Source organism: Taeniopygia guttata, chromosome 15 (genome assembly GCF_048771995.1).
Source record: "Taeniopygia guttata chromosome 15, bTaeGut7.mat, whole genome shotgun sequence".
NCBI classification, from domain to species: Eukaryota; Metazoa; Chordata; class Aves; order Passeriformes; family Estrildidae; genus Taeniopygia; species Taeniopygia guttata.
In genome coordinates this window covers 6,684,709-6,702,739 of record NC_133040.1, presented here as the reverse complement: position 1 = coordinate 6,702,739, position 18,031 = coordinate 6,684,709, and the positions used below count along the sequence as shown (strand labels likewise).

The window sequence follows — 18,031 nt, the reverse complement described above, 5'->3', positions numbered from 1 at the left end:
GTGGATATTCAGGTTTCTGAATTGGACTAAGTGGGTATTGCACACATGAGGGAATGCTGAAATTGGAGACCTGGACTAAATAAACATCAAAGGTCTCTGAATCTGCTAGAGAGGCTGCCATAATGAGTGCTTGTCCTTCCATACTCTGACAAAGGGTTTTCTGGCCTCTGCACTGTGTGGGTGCATCCAGGGGGTTTAGGAGAGGTGGCATTGCAGTGGAGGGGGAATGTCTTGGAGAATAAATTGTCTCTCTCAGGGATGAGGATGCCCAACCTCTGCTGCCGTGTGCTTAAAAGAGGGAAGTTGCAGGACTGCTCTCCCTCCTCTGCTACTACAGTCTGAGCTTACACAGAGGCTGGTGCAGGATGTGTACTGGAGTACCAGGAATGACAGGAGTTTTGGTCCCTGCCAGCTGACACTGACGTGTGTTGAATAAAGTATCTCATTGAGATATTGATAACATTAGAAAAATGATGTCACTTCACAGAGTTGTGCCAGATGTAGTCAGTATCCAAAAATACCTTTCCTGCACTGATTAAGGGGAGTGGGAGAGGATGTGATGGATTTAAAGGTTAGTTTGGTAGTAGTGGCAGCAGTTGCTAGACCAGGTTTGTGTAAGGAGTGTAACAGCGTGTGAAAGGAGCAGCCGGGGTTACTGCAGATGGGGGGCCAAGAGATGAGTTGATGGCCTCACATCAGCACCTCCTTCTGTGCTTCTGCTCTGTACCACACTTGTGGCTGAAGTAAGAGTGTGTGTTGGCTTTTTTAAATTATTATGGATTGGAGATTTTAAATGCGTTTTCCATGTCTTCAACCATAGATGGATACACTGTAAATTTGATGAATACAAAAACATAGATTAGTTTTTCAGATTGACTGAAGTGTTCTGATGAACCTCCTGGGTAGTCACCACGCCTGCCACCTTTCAGTAACAGCAGCAGGGCCTCCAGTCTTAAAAGCACAGCAGAGCATATGGGGAACCTGTTAATTCAGTAGATATTAATTAATAAACACATTTCCTCTGGGGAGAACCTTTTAGCACATCCACTCTTTGGCCCAAGATTGCTCGCACGCATGAATGGATAGCAAACATGCTTTCCTGAATTGTCACTTGTTATTTCTTTACGGGCTGGGGAGTGCCTCCTCCAATCTACTGCTGCCAGGCTTTGGGGGGGCAGACTGCAGCTGATGCTGGAGCTGTGTGAGCCACCAGCGCTCTCACACGTCAGCGGTGTGATGTTGGCAGGTACCTTTCACAGCCCGGCCCTGCGCTGAGCCGGCCCGGCGGTCCCACTCGCTTTGTTTGCAGCTCCCTTCACCCGCCTGTGGGTTGGAAGGAGCAGCTCTGGTCCAGCTGCTCTATGTCCTGAGGCACAGATGTCCCAGAGCTGCTGTGCGGTGGACAGGGCATTGTGGAGCCTTCCTCTTCCAGTACAGCAGCTGTCTGCAGCCTCTGTGGCCCTGCACAGGCTAGCAGGGTAGGCTGGGTAGTTCATACACACTGCAGGGCAATTCCCCCTGGTTCCAAACCTCCACAAACTCCTGCTCTTTTAGAAGTAAATCCATTATTCTGTCATCACGTTCGTATTGCTCCAAGGGTAAGAACAGTGAACATTGATGGTCATTGATGATGAAGGCTTTAGCATCTCTCCACCTGCTCCTAAGAATAAATTAGTTCTCTTGTAAAACTTTCTTAGGAGAAACAAGATCCAAATGGTTTACAAAAGCTTTTTGCTGCTGACCTTGTGAATTTGCTTGACTGCACAAACTGGAAAATGCTGCATAATATTGTAAGAAAATATTTTCACTGATTCTTTCTTCTGCTGTGGGGTTTTTGCTGAAGGTATGAAGGTGATGTTCTTGAAGCAGCTCACTCATTTGTTCTGAAGTTGTCATTTTAATGGTGTAAAATTCCACTAAATTGTTTATACAGACTTGTATTGAAATTTGCTTCTCTTCCTACTGAGTGTAAAGACAGAAGCCTACTATGGAAGTGCAAGTCCCTATGATAGAAAACCCCCTTCATTGCAAAATATGGCAGTGCTTTAGAACGGGTAGTGTGCTGAGGTGTGACCTTACCAGTAGAGGACTGGGCCAGAAGTGCTTGCTACCTTCATGGTTTCTTAGGTTCTTAACATTACACAAAATACTCTCCATTAAAAAATTGTTTTATTTCTTGTACACGTGCAGGTGTGAAGTTGTGAAGAGGAGAAATTTTTTCATGAAAGTCTAGAATAAATACAGAGGTTTCTCTGATGATCTCACTTCCTCTTAGAGAAGTTACGGGTATAAAATGTATGATGGAAATATTTTATCAGTTACATATTTTAAAATAAGTAAAATTTCTAAAGCATTAGAAATTTAAATATGCTACTTGAACTTCATGGAAGAGATAGTCAAGTGCCCCTTAAGAGCTCATTCACTGTGTGTATATTTATCACCTATCAAAATGTTACCTGTCTTTTCCAGCTGCATGGGTAACCTTTCCTACTGGTACTTGCAGCCTGTCTCCTTAGCAGGGAAACATACTAATCCCTGATGAGTGCAACTAAAATGGTAGGTGAAGTCAGCAGAAATCTTTCTACACAGTGAGCTGGCAGGGCAGGTTTGTAAGCCAGCAAACTGCAGTGCTTTGCAAAATATTCTGGATCCAAAAGCACAATGAATCACATCTACCAGATTCACAAAGCTAGGATTAAGAATAGCTGTAATGTCTGCTGCTGAGGGTATATAGAGCACATTATCTGGTCTATTTTCTGGGTTTCTAAACACATTTGAGATGTATACTAAAAGCATGTTAGAATATTTTTGGTGGCTTTTGTGAAGTGAAGGATACGGTTATACATTGGTTTCATGTAATTTCCCAAATGGAACCATGCTCAGTTTAAACTTCCTGGCAAAAAATTTGTTTTCTGTAGTTTCTTCTGTGATCAGATTTGCTGATGATTCCTTGTTCAGGAGTCAGTTTAATTTCTGCGTGTGTGAACTGATAAATGGTGGGAGGCTGTAAATGCTGATGTGTTTGGTCACTGTTGACACAGATAATTTAATTAAGTGTAGAATCAGGCTAGCTTTCTGCCTGTGGGGTGTGAAGTGTTCATGGTGTTGGACACAATTTGCTGTTCAGGATGGATGTCTTTGTCTTCCACCCCGGTAACTAGATGGGTACATTTGCTCCTCCTGATGTGCTGTCATCCCTTGTAAGCAAGATTTATTAATTTGGTTCCATCTTTGTGTTGTGTTGTTCTTGTGCTTCCCTGGTATTTGTGCCTTGGGGCAGTATTCTCATGCCAATCCTCAGCTCATCTGCCAGAGCCGTGAGCTGTCCTGCCCGGGGGCTGGAAGTGCTGGGGCTGGCACAGGAGCTTCTGGTGTGGGAAGTGGGTTGTGATGCATCTGGGCCTGGGCTCTCCTCCCCTTTCTGTACTTCCCAAATTAATCGCTCGCACGCCACCATGGGACAGTTCGGACCCGTTCTGTTCATGCTGAGCAGATGCAGAAGTGTCCCCAAGTCACACACAAGGCATTGTGCTGCTGCCTGAGAGTGTTCACTTGTGTCAAATCAAATACTGGGCTTGTGCTCAGGTTTCTTGTGTTTTATAATCTCTTCCCTGTCAGTACAAGATAGACATCTAATGAGAGCTTAGCAACAAAAACACAGTCTAGGCAAACCACATAAAAAGCCAAAGAATGACATTATGGTGTTTGGACAGCCTTAATAAAGAATCTTAATATACTGCCGTGTGTGGAGGGAGCTGCTGCTCGCCAAAAGATTTATATGGTGAACAAAAGCAGTGTTAACAGGATGGAATTAAAAACCGAAATATTTCTTTCATACTTCCCCCTCCTTCTCTTTTCCTGCCACTTTTTTTCATGTAAAAGCCACTAATTTGGCTTCCACATGACACTCTTCTCATTTATGGGTTTTATCTCTTCTCATTTTTATCTGTCCTCCCTTTCCCTGATGTGCTTTTTTGTTTGGTTTTGCCCTCCTTGGATAGACTCATGCATTTTGTAATACTTTTACTCCTCTGCTCATCTTTTTCTGGTGTTCTTCAGGCTGCAGCATTGCTTTTGCAACTGTTAGCCAAACTTAACATCCTCCATGCATACATTTATCTGTTACTAACTGTTATGCTCCTGATTTAGCAAGCTGAGATGTAGAATATTATGGATTTCTGTCAGATGGATTTATTTGTTAACAATTCGTTAATATAATTGAGTGATGGGTTAGTCCAGGTCAGCAAATCTGACTTGTGGATTCAGCAGCACCTTTTTGGAGATTTTTTTGCTGCTGGGGACTCTTGGAAGGAATTCAAAGACATTGGCTTTCTCTTGGGAAAAGAATAAACACACAAGCTGAAAAGGAAAGTAGGGTGAACCCTGCCAGTGTTTGTCTCTGAGAATATTCTCAATGCTGTGCTCAGGGTGAGTCCTGGAGGCAGGAACAGTGTTTATGGCAGGGTGTTCATAGTGGGTGGTGGACTTGCTGCTGCTAGATTTGTAGTGGTTGAGTCTGTCTTACTGTTAAAAAAGGTGGGTGGGATGACTGTTTATCTTTGATTCCTTATGAAGAATTGGGAGAAAAATAAAACAGCTTCATTTGAACTCTGGGAAGACAGCTGTGTATGTAGAGGATCCCAGGACAGCTAATGCTTTATGGAGGACTTTGGTTTATTTCTGCCAAAATTTTAGTAGTGGAGGTGAGTCATAGGAAAGCCTGTAAAGGAGAGGAGGCAAGCCTGGGTACCTGGGTGCTGGGTACTTTGCCAGGAGAGGTGAAAATGGCATGCCCTGCTCAGGCCTGATTTACAAAAGGAGTCTAACACAGGAGGACAGTTTGTGTGAAATGGAGGCTGTCACTGCTGCTAGCGTGCATGTAGGGATTTAGGCACTTTGAGTGGTTCTGGCCAGGGTGTGAGCAAGCTGCCTAGGAGTTTACTAACACACCATATCCTGTTTGCAGCCTCAGCTTGGCAGGGCTTCTCTGGAAAAATTAAAGATTCTGTTTTCTGGCATAAAACCATAACAAGGAGTGGGAGGGAAATGCAGCTGTCCTGTCCTTAGGTTCAAACAGCTCATCTTGCCAACAGCAGAGAAGTGCAGCCTTCAGAGCACGAGTTTAGTTTTCTGACTGATGGTTGTTAATAGCAAGTCCTTAATTTCATCCTGATCTCTTGTTTTGATCTCTGTGTGTTTAATTGAGAAATGGCTCTCCCTCAAAAGCCCTCTGAGAACCTGCTTGAAACTGATTTAGACTGCTGACTCTTGGGCTGCATCTTGTCTCACTATTCATCATATTTGAATTCCGTTGTGAAGTCAGAAACAAAAACACATCAGAAATAATAATAAAAAGGTACTGTGTAAATAATTCAGTGCTTGGCAAACGTGATAGGATTTTACAATTCTACTGCTTTAATGTAGAAGAGCTGACTGTATGCACAGTGCCAGGAGGAGTGAGTGGTCATAGAAAGACGTCTATTTCCAGCAAGTATGTGGAACCATTAGCCAGAGCTGATGACAAATGGAAAAAGCCAAACTCATTTAACTAAGAAACTGAGAGCTATTTTAAATTGCTGGTGAAGGTATTTACCTCTGGGCAAGTGACTTCCACCTTAGTTTAAATGACTTTTTCCTTTTTGAGATTCATGCTGTAATAGCAGTCCTTGCTGAATGGATGCCTGTCAATATTGAGCACTCTTACTATAAACTTGAATGGAGCCAGTGGTTTCCCATTAATTTTCCAGGTGACAGTGCCTGGATAGATGGTGTTCATCTCTTTTTCCCCGTCAGTCGCTGGTTCCTGCTATCCCACAGCTATTTCAGTTATTCTGGCACAACAGGTTTTTGGGAGCTGTGCTGTAGACAGTGAAGGCTGGGGAATGGGACAGACAGTCCTTCCTGGGCAGTGGTGGCTTCTCCATTGACACAGTGCTCTGGTTTGCAATTTGGCCTTCCTTGAAGTATTGCTTGACAGCTGAGAAGGGGCTCACTGGTGGGAGGACAGGGAACTCTGTAGGCCAAAAGATGAACAGGCATCATTAGCCCCTTCTCTGGCCAACAAAAATCTCTTTATTGCATCTAAGTGTAGTTTGCTGAGGGCAAGCTGGGGGGGATGGGGAATTTCTTCACAAGCTTTAAATAATTTATTCTTAGCCTGAAAAATCTTCAGAGTGTTGTAGCAGTCCAGTTGTGTGCATGCAGGTGAGCACCTCTCCATTATAAGGTTTATGAGTAAATAGAAGCATGTTTCTTAAAAATCATTAGGTCCAACCTGTTCAACAGCAAAATTTTTTCATGCGTTTCTTTACTTGCACAATTCACACTTGCTGTCTTAAAATTTGATGTGTGTGTGTCTTGTTAGTCTGCATCACAGACATTGGCACTGGCTAAGCCTTTCTCTCTGAAGGGCTCTCCTTCAGCTTTCCATTATACCTTTAGGCACTTGACTTGTAATCATATCACTCTTTGACCTTCTTCTGAGGTTAATAGCTCAGACTTTGGGCGTGAAGGAGATCCTGTTCTCTGGCTGTTGTGTTGGGTGTGCTCTGAGCCCAGTGTGGTGCATCCACATCCTTCCACAGCTGTGGATATGAAAACTGAACTTAGACAGCAATTTCTCTAATATCCAATTGCTCACTTTTTTTGTTTGTTTGGGTTTTTGTTGTTGTTTTTTTGTTTTGGAGGTTTTTTTGTTTGGTTGGCTTTTTTGGTGGTTTGGGGGGGGGTTGGTTGGTTGTTTTTTGGGTTTTTGTTTTGTTTTGGGAGGTTTTTTTTCCTCATTTTTTCTTTCCATACTGTTTATTGCTAGTTTATCACAGGCACTTGCCCTCTTCCCAATGTGTGAGGTCTGGCCAGGTCAGTCGTAGGGAATAAACAGAAAATGTGTGAAATAAACAGACTATCTATCGGACAAAAAACCATTGATGAACTCTTCTGGGTAGCTGAAATAGCACAGTAACTGTATTGCTGTTGGGAAATCTGTCTTTCTGCTGGAATCTCTTCCATTTGGAAGATTTACAGCAGTCAGAACGGCCTTTGGCTTTGCTGACTTGTATCTCTTGGTGCTCCAATGGATTTGTGAGACCTCCTGCACAGTTCCATTCCTGCTGTCCCTTTTGGGCTCTCTGGGGTTGCACAGCAGCAGAGCCAGGCTGTGTCAGAGGCTGTTCACACGTTCCTGCTGTGCTTTGTGCAGACCATGGCTTTTGGTGGGGGGCTGGAACGGGCTGAGATGCAGAGGGAAGAAATAGTGTGTGATTTAACAGGGGTCATCTCCTGGGGAGCTGCTTGGGCTGACACAGTCCTGCTGCCTCACTGCCAGGCAGACCTGCTCTGGGGCTGCATAGTGGGAGACACTGGCAGGCACAGTCCTTGTGAGACAGGCAATTGGATTTATTGTCAATGGCTTTGTATTCCCTAGAATGAGAAATAATTTGTTTTAAGGAACAGCTTTCTTGGAATTCAGGCTTAAAAAAATCATCCGTGGTCTGTTCTGTTTCCCTCAGGATTAGAAAAGCTTTTTTTGTTGTTGTTTTTTGGAATTTTTTTTCTTTTTGTGTTGTGTGTTTTTCCACAAAAAGCATTTTTGTTGCATAGTTCAGATCTACCAGCAAGATTGTGGGTGGGTGAGGAGATGAGTTAAATTTAACACTGATCTGATATGGCTCCTAGGACACTCAAATAATGCTCCAGCCTTGGTTGTAATTCAAAGAATGCAGAGATGGTTTGCATCTGCCTTGAAGTTAAAAGCAATTCTCTAAGGTAGTTTTGTAGCAGTGCAAGTAGGCGTGTGTGTGTTAGCCTAGAACTGGCTGTGTCTGGCAGACTTTGCTTTAACTCACTAATGATATGTGAAGGTGGCTGGGGTAGAGCCTGGGACACACAGACTGCATAAAGAAACCTTCTGCTCTCACCTGCCAAACTGACAGTTGTTTTTTTTGTTTTAGATGAAGGACCTAGCTTGTACTTCTGACTCCCATGTGCATGTAAGTTTGTGGACTTGATATCTAGTAATACATGCATCCATTTAATTTGTGATCCAAACTCTGTGGAGCCTGGAAGAAATGAAATCTGAATGCTTGTCTTGCTGAAAGGAATGTAAAATTAGTCATCCCACAACACCCATAATGCCACTGCTGTAGAGGCAGCAGGTGGAGATGAAGGAAAAAATGTGGTGGAAAATTATAATCCATGCTATAACCTCGTCCCACTAAAAATCTTCCTGATTTAGCCTTGGTTAGTTCATCTGAAAGACTCCAGAGAGGAAACAAGTCAGATCTGTTTTGGGTTTGGTCAAAGATTAGGCATGCAGATTTTCATTCTGTTTGTCTTTGGGAGGTAGTTTGGCAAATTGCAGTGAACTTGCTGTACAAATCTTGGTGAGAAACAGTAGTTTCCTGCTCAGTTTCCTCTGGGCAGGCTGTCCAGATAAACACTGGCCATGCTGTCGACAGTTAAGAGAGCTCTGTGTACCAGTTGCTCTTTCTTGTTTTGGGGTTTGTTTTTTGATAATTTTTTTCTTTTTTTTTCGTTGGGTTTTTTTTGGGGGGGGTTTGTTGGGGTGGGTTTTTTTTTTGTTTTGGGGTTTGGTTTTTTTTTGGTGGGTTTTTTTTTGGGGGGGGGGCCTGTATAATTTTCATATTACAAATAATGGCTTATGCTTCTATTTTAATACTTGATCTTGCTGAACTACTGGGAGAAAAAGGGCTTATGACTAAGGGACTGAGTGATTACTTGTGATACCCTTGTCCTGTTCTGGGTTCTACACAGAATATTTACACTGGGGCTTTGAGGCCTGGATTCATCCTCCAGCTTAATGCTCTCTTGAAGCACTAGATAAAATTTCCCTGCAGAATAAATGGCAAGAACTGGATATGTCCAAGGAAGTAATTTAGGCTGTGCAAGACCTGTTCTCTGAGGCTCCTGCTCTTCTTTTCACTAACAAGAAAGAATTAAGTTATCCTGCATGTAGATACCTTGCTAAGCTGCCTAAAGTTAGATGGTGTAAATTTGAACCTATTACTCATCTATTTCCCCATCTGGAAGTTGCATATCCTCAGACTTCCTTCCCAGGAGCTGTTGAGGTGAGCAGACAGCTCTGTCACATTGCAGCACTGTTGCCCTTTGCAGGGAAAAGCTGCTAGTGAAGGTTTTGTTCAGAAAATCCAGGGGCATGTGTGGTTTCCTGAGCATTACTTTAATGTAGTGACACTGATTAACATGTAAGTTTTAAGTATGTATCATCACACCTGTTGAAGTTGACCGAGATGTAATGTCTTGACATCCGTGGTTAACACCCAGTCAATCTGAGAATCAGGGCAGGGCAGTAGAGAGCCCTGAGACATCTTGTCAGAGTGACAAATTGCCCTTTCTGACTCAAAGGACCAGCTTGCATGGCAGAGTTAAACAGCTCCCAGAGAAAGGGGAGGAGAGCATGGGAAAAATACCAGATTTGTTTAGGCCTTCCCATGTATTTTTTGTCTGTTGCTCAGAGTTGAAGGTCTTTTTTCCTTAGTCTGAAACAACAGCAGGTTGAGAGGAGCAAAGCCCCTGGGATTCTGCCTCTCCCACTTCTCGTTCTTATAAACTGTTTACAATCTCCTTCAGTTTCCTAGCTTTGTATGGAAAAGTTCAGTGGGTCAGCTTTCCCTTTAGCTTCATCCATCATTCCAGTCAATTAGAAATAGTTGAGGGCCAATTGCCCGGTCTTCCATTAACTGAGACACTTCAGATTGTTTAAAATAGCATAAAAGGCCTCTTTGTTGACCGCTGGGCAGGCGCTGGATTTGCCCGTTGATGGGCAGCTACCGCGTGGCTGAACAGAACCCCAGTGTGTCCTGCTGTACTTGAGGGATGAATGTTGCTACTCCAGGCCTTGTCTGGGTTTGATTCCTTCTCCTTCACCTCCGCCTCTTGCTCTCCCTGAAAGGTGTGATGCCTTCAAAGGGTGAATTACCATGCTTGCTTCCAAAGAAACCCGCTCCTCTTTGTGGCTTTTCAGAGCTCCTGTAGCTAAGGGTTTTCTCCAGTTGCTGAAATGTTCCTTTTAACCTTGGTGCTTTAAAAGCTCTTGGCATTATTTGTTCCTTGCTTGTCGTGTGTGTTTCTGAAGGACAAAGGAAGTGTGTAAGTGTTCAGGAAACAGTTGGTGCATTGTGGTGTGGGGCTGAGTTCATTCTGGTACCCTGTGCCAGGACAGCCTGCTTTCATTTGGGGCTGACATTTCCCTTCTGTTCTGAGCTGACCAGCCTTAGGGCAGAGCTTGTCAGAGCTCTAGAAAGAGCTTCAAGCTTTCTCATAGGTTGGTGTGCTTGGGTTCACATGGAAGTGCACTGAATCCATTGTATACATACATATACATAAATATATATATATATATATATATATAAACCCCACATTTTATTTCACATGAGAAAACAAAAAAGTAAGTTTACTAAATGGATGTTTATCTGCAGCAAAGTAGATATTTATGTATTCCCATGTCATTGTCTGTATTGCAGACTCCCCTTCCAGCATCATGTGTTTCACTACAGGCTGGTCCATGTGCTTTTTGTTGTTCTAGAGCCATCTTATTTGAGTGTGCCATCATTTGATCCCAGTTTTGGCACAATGTTTCCCCAGTCATGAGGAATTTGGGTACATCTGGCTGTGTATTTGTGCTTTGGTGCTGAAGACTTGGACCTTGTTGTGTTTCTTGAACTGGGGGAAACAACCTATGGCAGTCCTTGAGCTTTAGGTCTCCATGTGCTTGCAAGAGGGGCCCTGCCTTGCAGTAGTGCAAGCACTGCAGTATATGAGGGCTCACGTGAATGTGGAGAACAAATTAAGAAGAGTGAGACAGTTTCCTGTATTGCTGCCCCTTAGAGGACGTGGGCTCAGCGATGGGCATGAGCTGCTCAGCTTGGAATTCAGCTTTTGCACTGCTGAGATGCACAGAAAGCTCTCAGGACAAATCAGGGCAGGGAGCACGGGCAGGGATCTCGAGGCTGTGGTGAAAGAAGGGTGCTCTGACAAAGCAGGAGGCTGTGATAACCTGATTGGAGAGTCCTTAGCTGCTAAGGATTTGGATCTTGTACTAGAAAAAGTCTATCTCAAATACACCAATTTCAACAAATTCCATCAGTGATTTTCTTCTCTGATGTCTCAGTCTGATGCAGATCTCAAGACAGACGTTTTTTCAGCAGCTGTGTTCCTGCAGACTTGCCTTTTGTGTCCTTCTGCACAAGGCTTCAGCAAATAAAAGCTTGAGGACATGACTGTGCTGGAAGTGCAGACCCGAGTGGGAAGGAGACCAATGGGGCACAACATCAGCCTGAGATTTGACTCCAACAAAGCCAGTGTTTGCTTGCTTTACACTTAGAAATAATCTCATGCTTTGCAGAGATTGAAGCTTTAACGAGTAATTTAAGGAGTAGTAGAGGAGAGAGAATCCACATTTAATTCAATTAGCATTGTTGTCCAATGCCATTAATTATGCCCAGACTTGTAATGTGTTTCACAGGAGCTGATACACTTGAGCTTTGTCTGGGCTGGGGTTGACTGAGGACAAATATGTCCACTGATGTAGAATCCGGCCTTTGTGCTTTGCAAAAACGCTCAAATCTGGTATCTGACTATAGCCTGGAGTAAGGAGTAGCTGGAATAGCCTGCACTGCAATCTTCAGAACAAAGGAGATCTTGGGGAGAATGAAGATTCAATGTACATGATTTCAGTGTTCTTGAAGAGAGGCTGTTTTAGTGGAAATAATAACTCCTGCGATTTTATATTATTTCCAGACTGTTTAAAATTGTTCCATAGGCAGAGAATGAAGAACTTTGTTTACTGTCTTGAAGTAGGATGTCTGATCCTCCTGAGGGAGGTTATTCTTTTATTAAAACAGATATAAAATAGCTACTTTGATGGAAATACAATGCTAGGAATTGAAATGGTTATGATTACAGAAGCTGTAGTAGTCTAATGCAAAATAAGCCCTAGGAGAGATGTGCCCTAAATGATAAATCACTGTTCTTTAACAAAACATGAATTACTGTTACTTTATGTTTCTTGCTTATTTTACAAGGTCTTTAGCTGTTTCATCTGCACTTAACTTTTACAGGCTGGAGGTAATTTGATTGTTGCTTTGTGTTGTAAATAGCCTGGCTTTTTTAAAGCACTGGAGATGCAAGTACGAATCTACAGGACAGGATTCATTTGGTCTCAAAAAAGTAAAAGGAAAAGTCATGACTAGTGACACCATATGCAGTAACTGCACTGGAATCTATTCTTATAATTTGGTAGTATTTTGTAATCTCATTGCTTTTGGTTTGAAAGCCTCCAGTAACGTAAATAAGTATATGTTTTTTTGAACTGGAACTAACCTCCTTCTAGCAGGTAAGGAACTACTGGTAGCATTATTCATTAGGGGTGTCATGTTCCAGCCCTATCCAGCATCTTGTGGTTTACTCTGGATAATTAGGCATACCTGCCAAATGTTTGGAATCTGAGATGCTGAGATGTCTTTAGCAAAAAACAGCATCCTAAATACTGGCTTCAAAGCTGAGCACAGAGGAAGTAGTTGAAAAGGGTAATGTGTCCCAGTTTCTACAATTTGTGATGACCTAAAATCCTTAATGATGGTGTCTAAAGACAGATAACAAAATCTTTGCATCCTTTCTACATTAATGTTAGTTTGTGACAGCTCCTAGCTAGCAATGTAGAGAAAGCATTGGGTTTGGAGATCAAAGCACCACCTGGTTCAGGGTAAGCTGGGTGACAGGCTGTCCCCTTGGCTCACAGCATTCCTCAGAGCTCACAGAGTAAGAAGACACAGATGCTGGCTAGGTGCCTGTCTGTGTTGAGGTATCTACCTTGAACTTTGCAAGCTTTTAGCCTTTCTGATGCCTAGGACAGTCTCTTGCTGACAATAGTTTTCTCTTGTAGGAATGCAGATCTCTACCGTATCTGCCTGAATCTTCATTTTAGAAGCAGCCAGAGGATAAAAACCAGCACAACGCTCATTTTAAAGTCAATATGCTCTAGCTTGCAATTTGCTCATGTTTAAGTGCCCAGCTTTTAAGGTTTCCTTTGCCCACAGGCAGTCTGAATATAAAGGCAGGCTCTCTATTTTTTTTTTAATAAAAAGTATTGCAAAAGCTCAAAGAACAAAATATTTCTTTCCACCTTCCATCTCCTCAGGTTTATTATCAGAAAACAGAGGCTGCCTCTGTAAAGTCTAGAGGGGAACAAAGAGATGCCAGCACCTCAAGTGCAGCTGGAAATGAAGGTGGTGGATGAGCTCTGTGTGTGTACATACATGAGTGAGAGGAGTGAGAAGGTCCCACCTTGAAGCACTGTTGGCATTCGATGGTGAGGTTTACAGGGATAAGGTCTTGTGCAAAAACCCTCTACAACTAACTGATTTCTTTGTTCTTGGTAAGGTTTGGTTGAGTGAAGATGAATCAAAGTTCTGAGTCTCTACTGTATTGCAGTATTGTGTAAATTATTCTCTTTGGAGGAAAGCTTCACTGCAGGGTGTAAGAAAGGGAGTTGCAGTAATAACACAGTATCTTATGTGGAGAGAATAATGTATTTATTGCAGGAGCAAGTTCCCCTTCTTGAGCCATGCGCAGAAGGCACAATGTGCCATCTGAACTCTACCATGAGGAATTCAGCATGTATCAGAAATTATTTGTCATTAATGATTTGAGACCTGCAGACTGGAAGGAGTGATTTTCTTTAGGATTTCAGAAACCTTATTCTTGTGGATTGATTGTGTAACCTGGGTTATTCTGTGGTTTCAATAGACATGGAAGTAGTGCCTGCTTGTATCACTTCTGGTGCCTTATCTTTGAAGGCTGTCTCTGTTGCATTTTGACTGAGATGATTGACAGAGGCTTATTGTTACGGTCTTGGTTAATATTAGTGCTTACCTGAAAATGAGAGTGGCTTTCTTACAGAAGTCTGAGTTCCAGAAGGTCAGAATACAGCTGTAAATAAAGGAAAACTGGGCCAGGGGCATCTCCGAGTGTTTAAAGAGAAACTGTAGATCATGCAAGAATTAAATGTGGACCTTAATAAGATACCAGCAGCAAAAGGTCACTGCGGGCTTGCACAACACACAGCGCAGCAAAAGGGGGAATCCAAAGGCTGTAGCTGGGTTGAATGGAATTCTTCTAACTGATACAAAATTTAGTGTTGTAGTTCTCTGGTGATGAAGCTGTTCACGCTTGGAGAATATTTAAAGCATTTTGTAATTAGGCTTAGCACCTCCATTGCAACAGTTTCACCCCAAGCCTTTTTATTTTCCTGTGATGTGAGGAGGAGGAATGGATTTGTCCAGAGTTTTCTTTTGGCAAAGTGTGTTCAGTTTGCAATTTTTGGTTCTGTCATTCTTCTTGGATTTTCTGTTTGGTTTTTAAAATACGTGTGTAAAAATATGTGTCTGTGTGTATAGCTGTTAATAAAGGATATTCTTTGAGTGTCTGACAGGATGTGCCAACAGAAGCCCTTTTTTGGCTTTAAAGACTATGTAGCCAGATACCTTCAGGGCTGGTAATGAAATTATCAGTTTGTTGTTTCATTTTAAGTGGCTGAGGACTAACAATGCTGGGCAAAAGTCTGATTTCTCAGTGTGTAAGCTGGTTCTTTATTGGCCTCTTGCTGTGAACTTCTGAAAGACATTCATCTACCAAAGGGAGTGTCTCTGATTTCTGTGCTGGAATACACAATTGCATAAGAGAAAGGAAGGTTCTGCTGGCGAGCAGCAGAGTGTTCTCTTTAGGCAGTATCCCTGCAAGAACCCGCATTTGATCTCCATACTTTCTGTTTAGCTTTTATTATGTTGTCTATCGGTTATAAATTTAAATAAGCTTGTAGCCAGTTAGGCCTTACAGACTTAGTTAAGATGTAGGAAGGGAAGCATTTTACTGAATTAATCTCTAGCCTTTTTTTTTTTTTTTTAATTATTGTCGCTTTGGGCAGTTTGAGAGAGGTGTCTATTTAATTGTAGGTGTTGATGTTTTATAGCCTTCTCTAGTCTCCAACTGAGTGTACTTTATCAAATGCAAAGAAACTTTCAGTGGTGTGTAAGATTAAATGCTCTGAACAGGCCCAGTGGGCCTGTTCACTGCAGAATTGAAAGAATGTTTTTGCAGACAGAAATTCCACTCCTATGCTGGGCATTGAAGAGAAAGCTTAAAGCAGATTTAAATACAAGATAGTAGTCTGCTAGTCTGTTGCCTGATAATATGAAGTACTTGATAGATGCTTCACACGATTTCAATTTGCTGCACTGAGCCCAGTCATACCAGCACAGATGCAGCAAGCTTGTCTGAGACAGGAAATACTCCTTTCTCTGAATCTCTGCTTGCAAAATGTTGGGTAAAATGTGTTTTTTTTCAATCAAAGAAACTGAGATCAGTGGAACAGTTATACACCATGATGGCTGCATCTGGTAGAAATGAGAAGTTAATTGTTGTATAACATGGTGTATAACATGGTAAAAATGAGAAGTTAATTTTTTTAACCTGCTTCTTTATAGGAGCAAAGCCCCAGTAACCAGACTTCAATAGCAATGATGCAAGAGCCTCAAGAAATGGTGGAAGAGACAGTTACTGTGGAGGAAGACCCGGGCACTCCCACTTCCCACGTGTCTATTGTCACTTCTGAAGATGGAACCACAAGGAGAACTGAAACCAAGGTGAGAGGTTAATAACTGCTGAGAAAAATGGCAAAGTGCCATCTAATCATGGAATAGAAATAGCAGGGAGTAGCCTGAGTGATGACAATCATGCTATTGTGATCCTCAGTGATTTTGAACATTGTGTTTGCCAGCAGAGCTGAGTTCAGGGCTTTTTCAGTTTCACCTCTGTGTCTAGATTGCTCCCTATCAGCTGTGCTGATTCTGCTGTTCATGGAGCTGTGAACTGAGCGTAGAAATTATCAGAGTTAACCAAACAAAAACACCAGAACCCCTTCTCAGGCTACTTGTTCTTGTAACATTCACTTCATTCTGCTGAAGCAGTTCACAGCATTGCCCTGCAAACAAAAATTGATGAGTTGGTAGGGTTTGTCTGAGGAGAACATGTCTAAAATTAAAGCCAATCTATAATAATATTATGTGATGATGCATTTGTCCTGTAGAACAAGAAACAGCCTGTGTAAATAACACTGTAGCATTTAAAATCTGCAACAATCTTGTGAAAGGCATCTTACTCCTAATGCATGGGGAAAGCTGAGTGTGCTCTCAAGTGACTGTACCTCAGGTTTGGCTGGATTACAGGTGTGGCAGACGTTCTCATTTTCCTGATGCCTTTTTGTTCCTCGTGTAAGGTAATCTTCTATCTCTGTTGAGCAGGTGCTGTGTGCTCATGGCTGTCTTGCATGCTTTCAGTGCCACTGGAACATTACAAAGATTAAGGGTGATTCCCCTTTTAAAAACTTCTAAACAAGACTGATTTTAAAAAAAGGGGGGAGGGGATTGTTCAACTGCTTTCTGTGTTAAAAGGAGTTGAAGAAAGGTCACTGTGTAAATCAGTGTTTATTTTCACTGGTGTTCCAGATTTGCAGTCCTCCGGGATATCTATTCAGGACATCAGATCCTCAGGTTGAAGTAAATGAATGTTGATTTCCTGAGGTCAGTAAGCCTATACAGATTATAATATACTGAGTGTCTGGTTTAATAGTTGTTGCAGTTAGTTACAAGGTAAATATAATTGGCCTATTTTCTCATTGTTGAGAGGAGATTAAGGTCTTAAAAATAAAACAGATCAACGAAAACCCTCCACATTTTTATTAGCTCTTCAAATAATCGAATGTATTTAGTTTGTGACTTACATGAAAGAAATGCTATTTTCTTTCTAGTAGCAGCAACAACAACTGTTATTTGCAGGAAGGAAGTGATAAAATTACAGTGGGGATGGACACCTTTTCATATGTACTAATAGTAGTGCATAGTTGTAGAAGGCTGCAAGGGCATAAGATTATAGCTATGACTGTAAAAATAGAGGTGAGGCCATGCCTCACCTAGATAACGGGACCACATGGAGTGAAGTATTTGTCTGGAATAGTCATGGCCCTGATAAAAGCTGCGTGTTTGTCAGGGCTCAGAGGTGTGATTTTCTCCTCTGTGTTGGGGACCTCCTGCTCTTCCATCATCCCACAGAAGAGTGCAGTGGCAGCTTCAAAACAGGCGTTGTAGCTGCATATGGAAAAGGCAAATTGAAAAAAACAGCAACCCTGGAGCTACTGTTCCATTTCAGAGAGCAAGGCTTTCTTGTGTTACTGCAGGTCATTGCAGGCACTGAAGTGTGCCCAGGATGGGGGCAGGATGTGTGGCTGTCTTACTCTCAGTTTGTGTTGTTTCAAATAATGCCACTGACTCCAGCTTAAGTACAACACAGAGCTGTTTCCTGGTAATTTATTGCTACAAGGACCAACAAAAAAGTACTAAAAACCCAGTTGTTGCAAAAAGTAATTCTGAAATGTCAAAACACAACCTGGCTTAGCCCTGACTCTTAGAAGAGAGTCAGGGGTTGTTGCCTCTGAAATGATTTTGGTTTGATTTCTCCTTGCTATGATAAAAAGGCATAGATTTAACAGCTCTTAGATACTAATATGAGGTCAGATTTTACAAGGTTTTGACATCACTTTGGTCTTCAGCTTGCATTTTGTTTTGGGAGAGACTGTGAAAATGAAAACTGTGTCACTGGGGTTTAGTAGCGTCAGTTAATTGCCCTGGAGTTGTCATTGACACAATCATTTCTAATAGGTATCATCATAGTGCTTTCACAGCTCGTGCTATTATGTGTGAGAGCCTTACAGAGAAAATTAACTTTCCTGTTACCTCTGTGCAGTGGCAGAATTCTGACCTTGCTACTCAGAGGGGGGTGCTGAAGAAAACTCCTGGCATGGGAGATGCAGCCACATGGCTGCTGGACATCCTGCTGGCCAGGGCTAGGAGATGTGGAGCCCAAAAGCTGCAGCTTTGTGTCTGCCTGTTCCCTCACAGATTTAAATTAAAAATACACTTAACAAATCCCCCCCAAACCA

The 18,031-nt window shown here is 42.3% G+C and overlaps 1 protein-coding gene across 39 annotated transcripts in view; it reads left to right on the top strand.

The window, feature by feature from the left end:
* Nucleotides 1-18,031, top strand: part of ARVCF (ARVCF delta catenin family member) — a 245,958-nt gene that overhangs the window by 143,447 nt on the left and 84,480 nt on the right. For 23 of the 39 annotated variants that reach the window (XM_072936289.1, XM_072936282.1, XM_072936285.1 and 20 more), the window contains 2 exons: nt 7,950-7,988; nt 15,522-15,680. In XM_072936289.1, coding sequence (XP_072792390.1) covers nt 7,950-7,988; nt 15,522-15,680 — 198 coding nt within the window. The remainder of the gene's footprint in view (nt 1-7,949; nt 7,989-15,521; nt 15,681-18,031) is intronic. The other 16 variants (XM_030285460.4, XM_030285459.4, XM_072936302.1 and 13 more) reach the window with 1 other exon arrangement.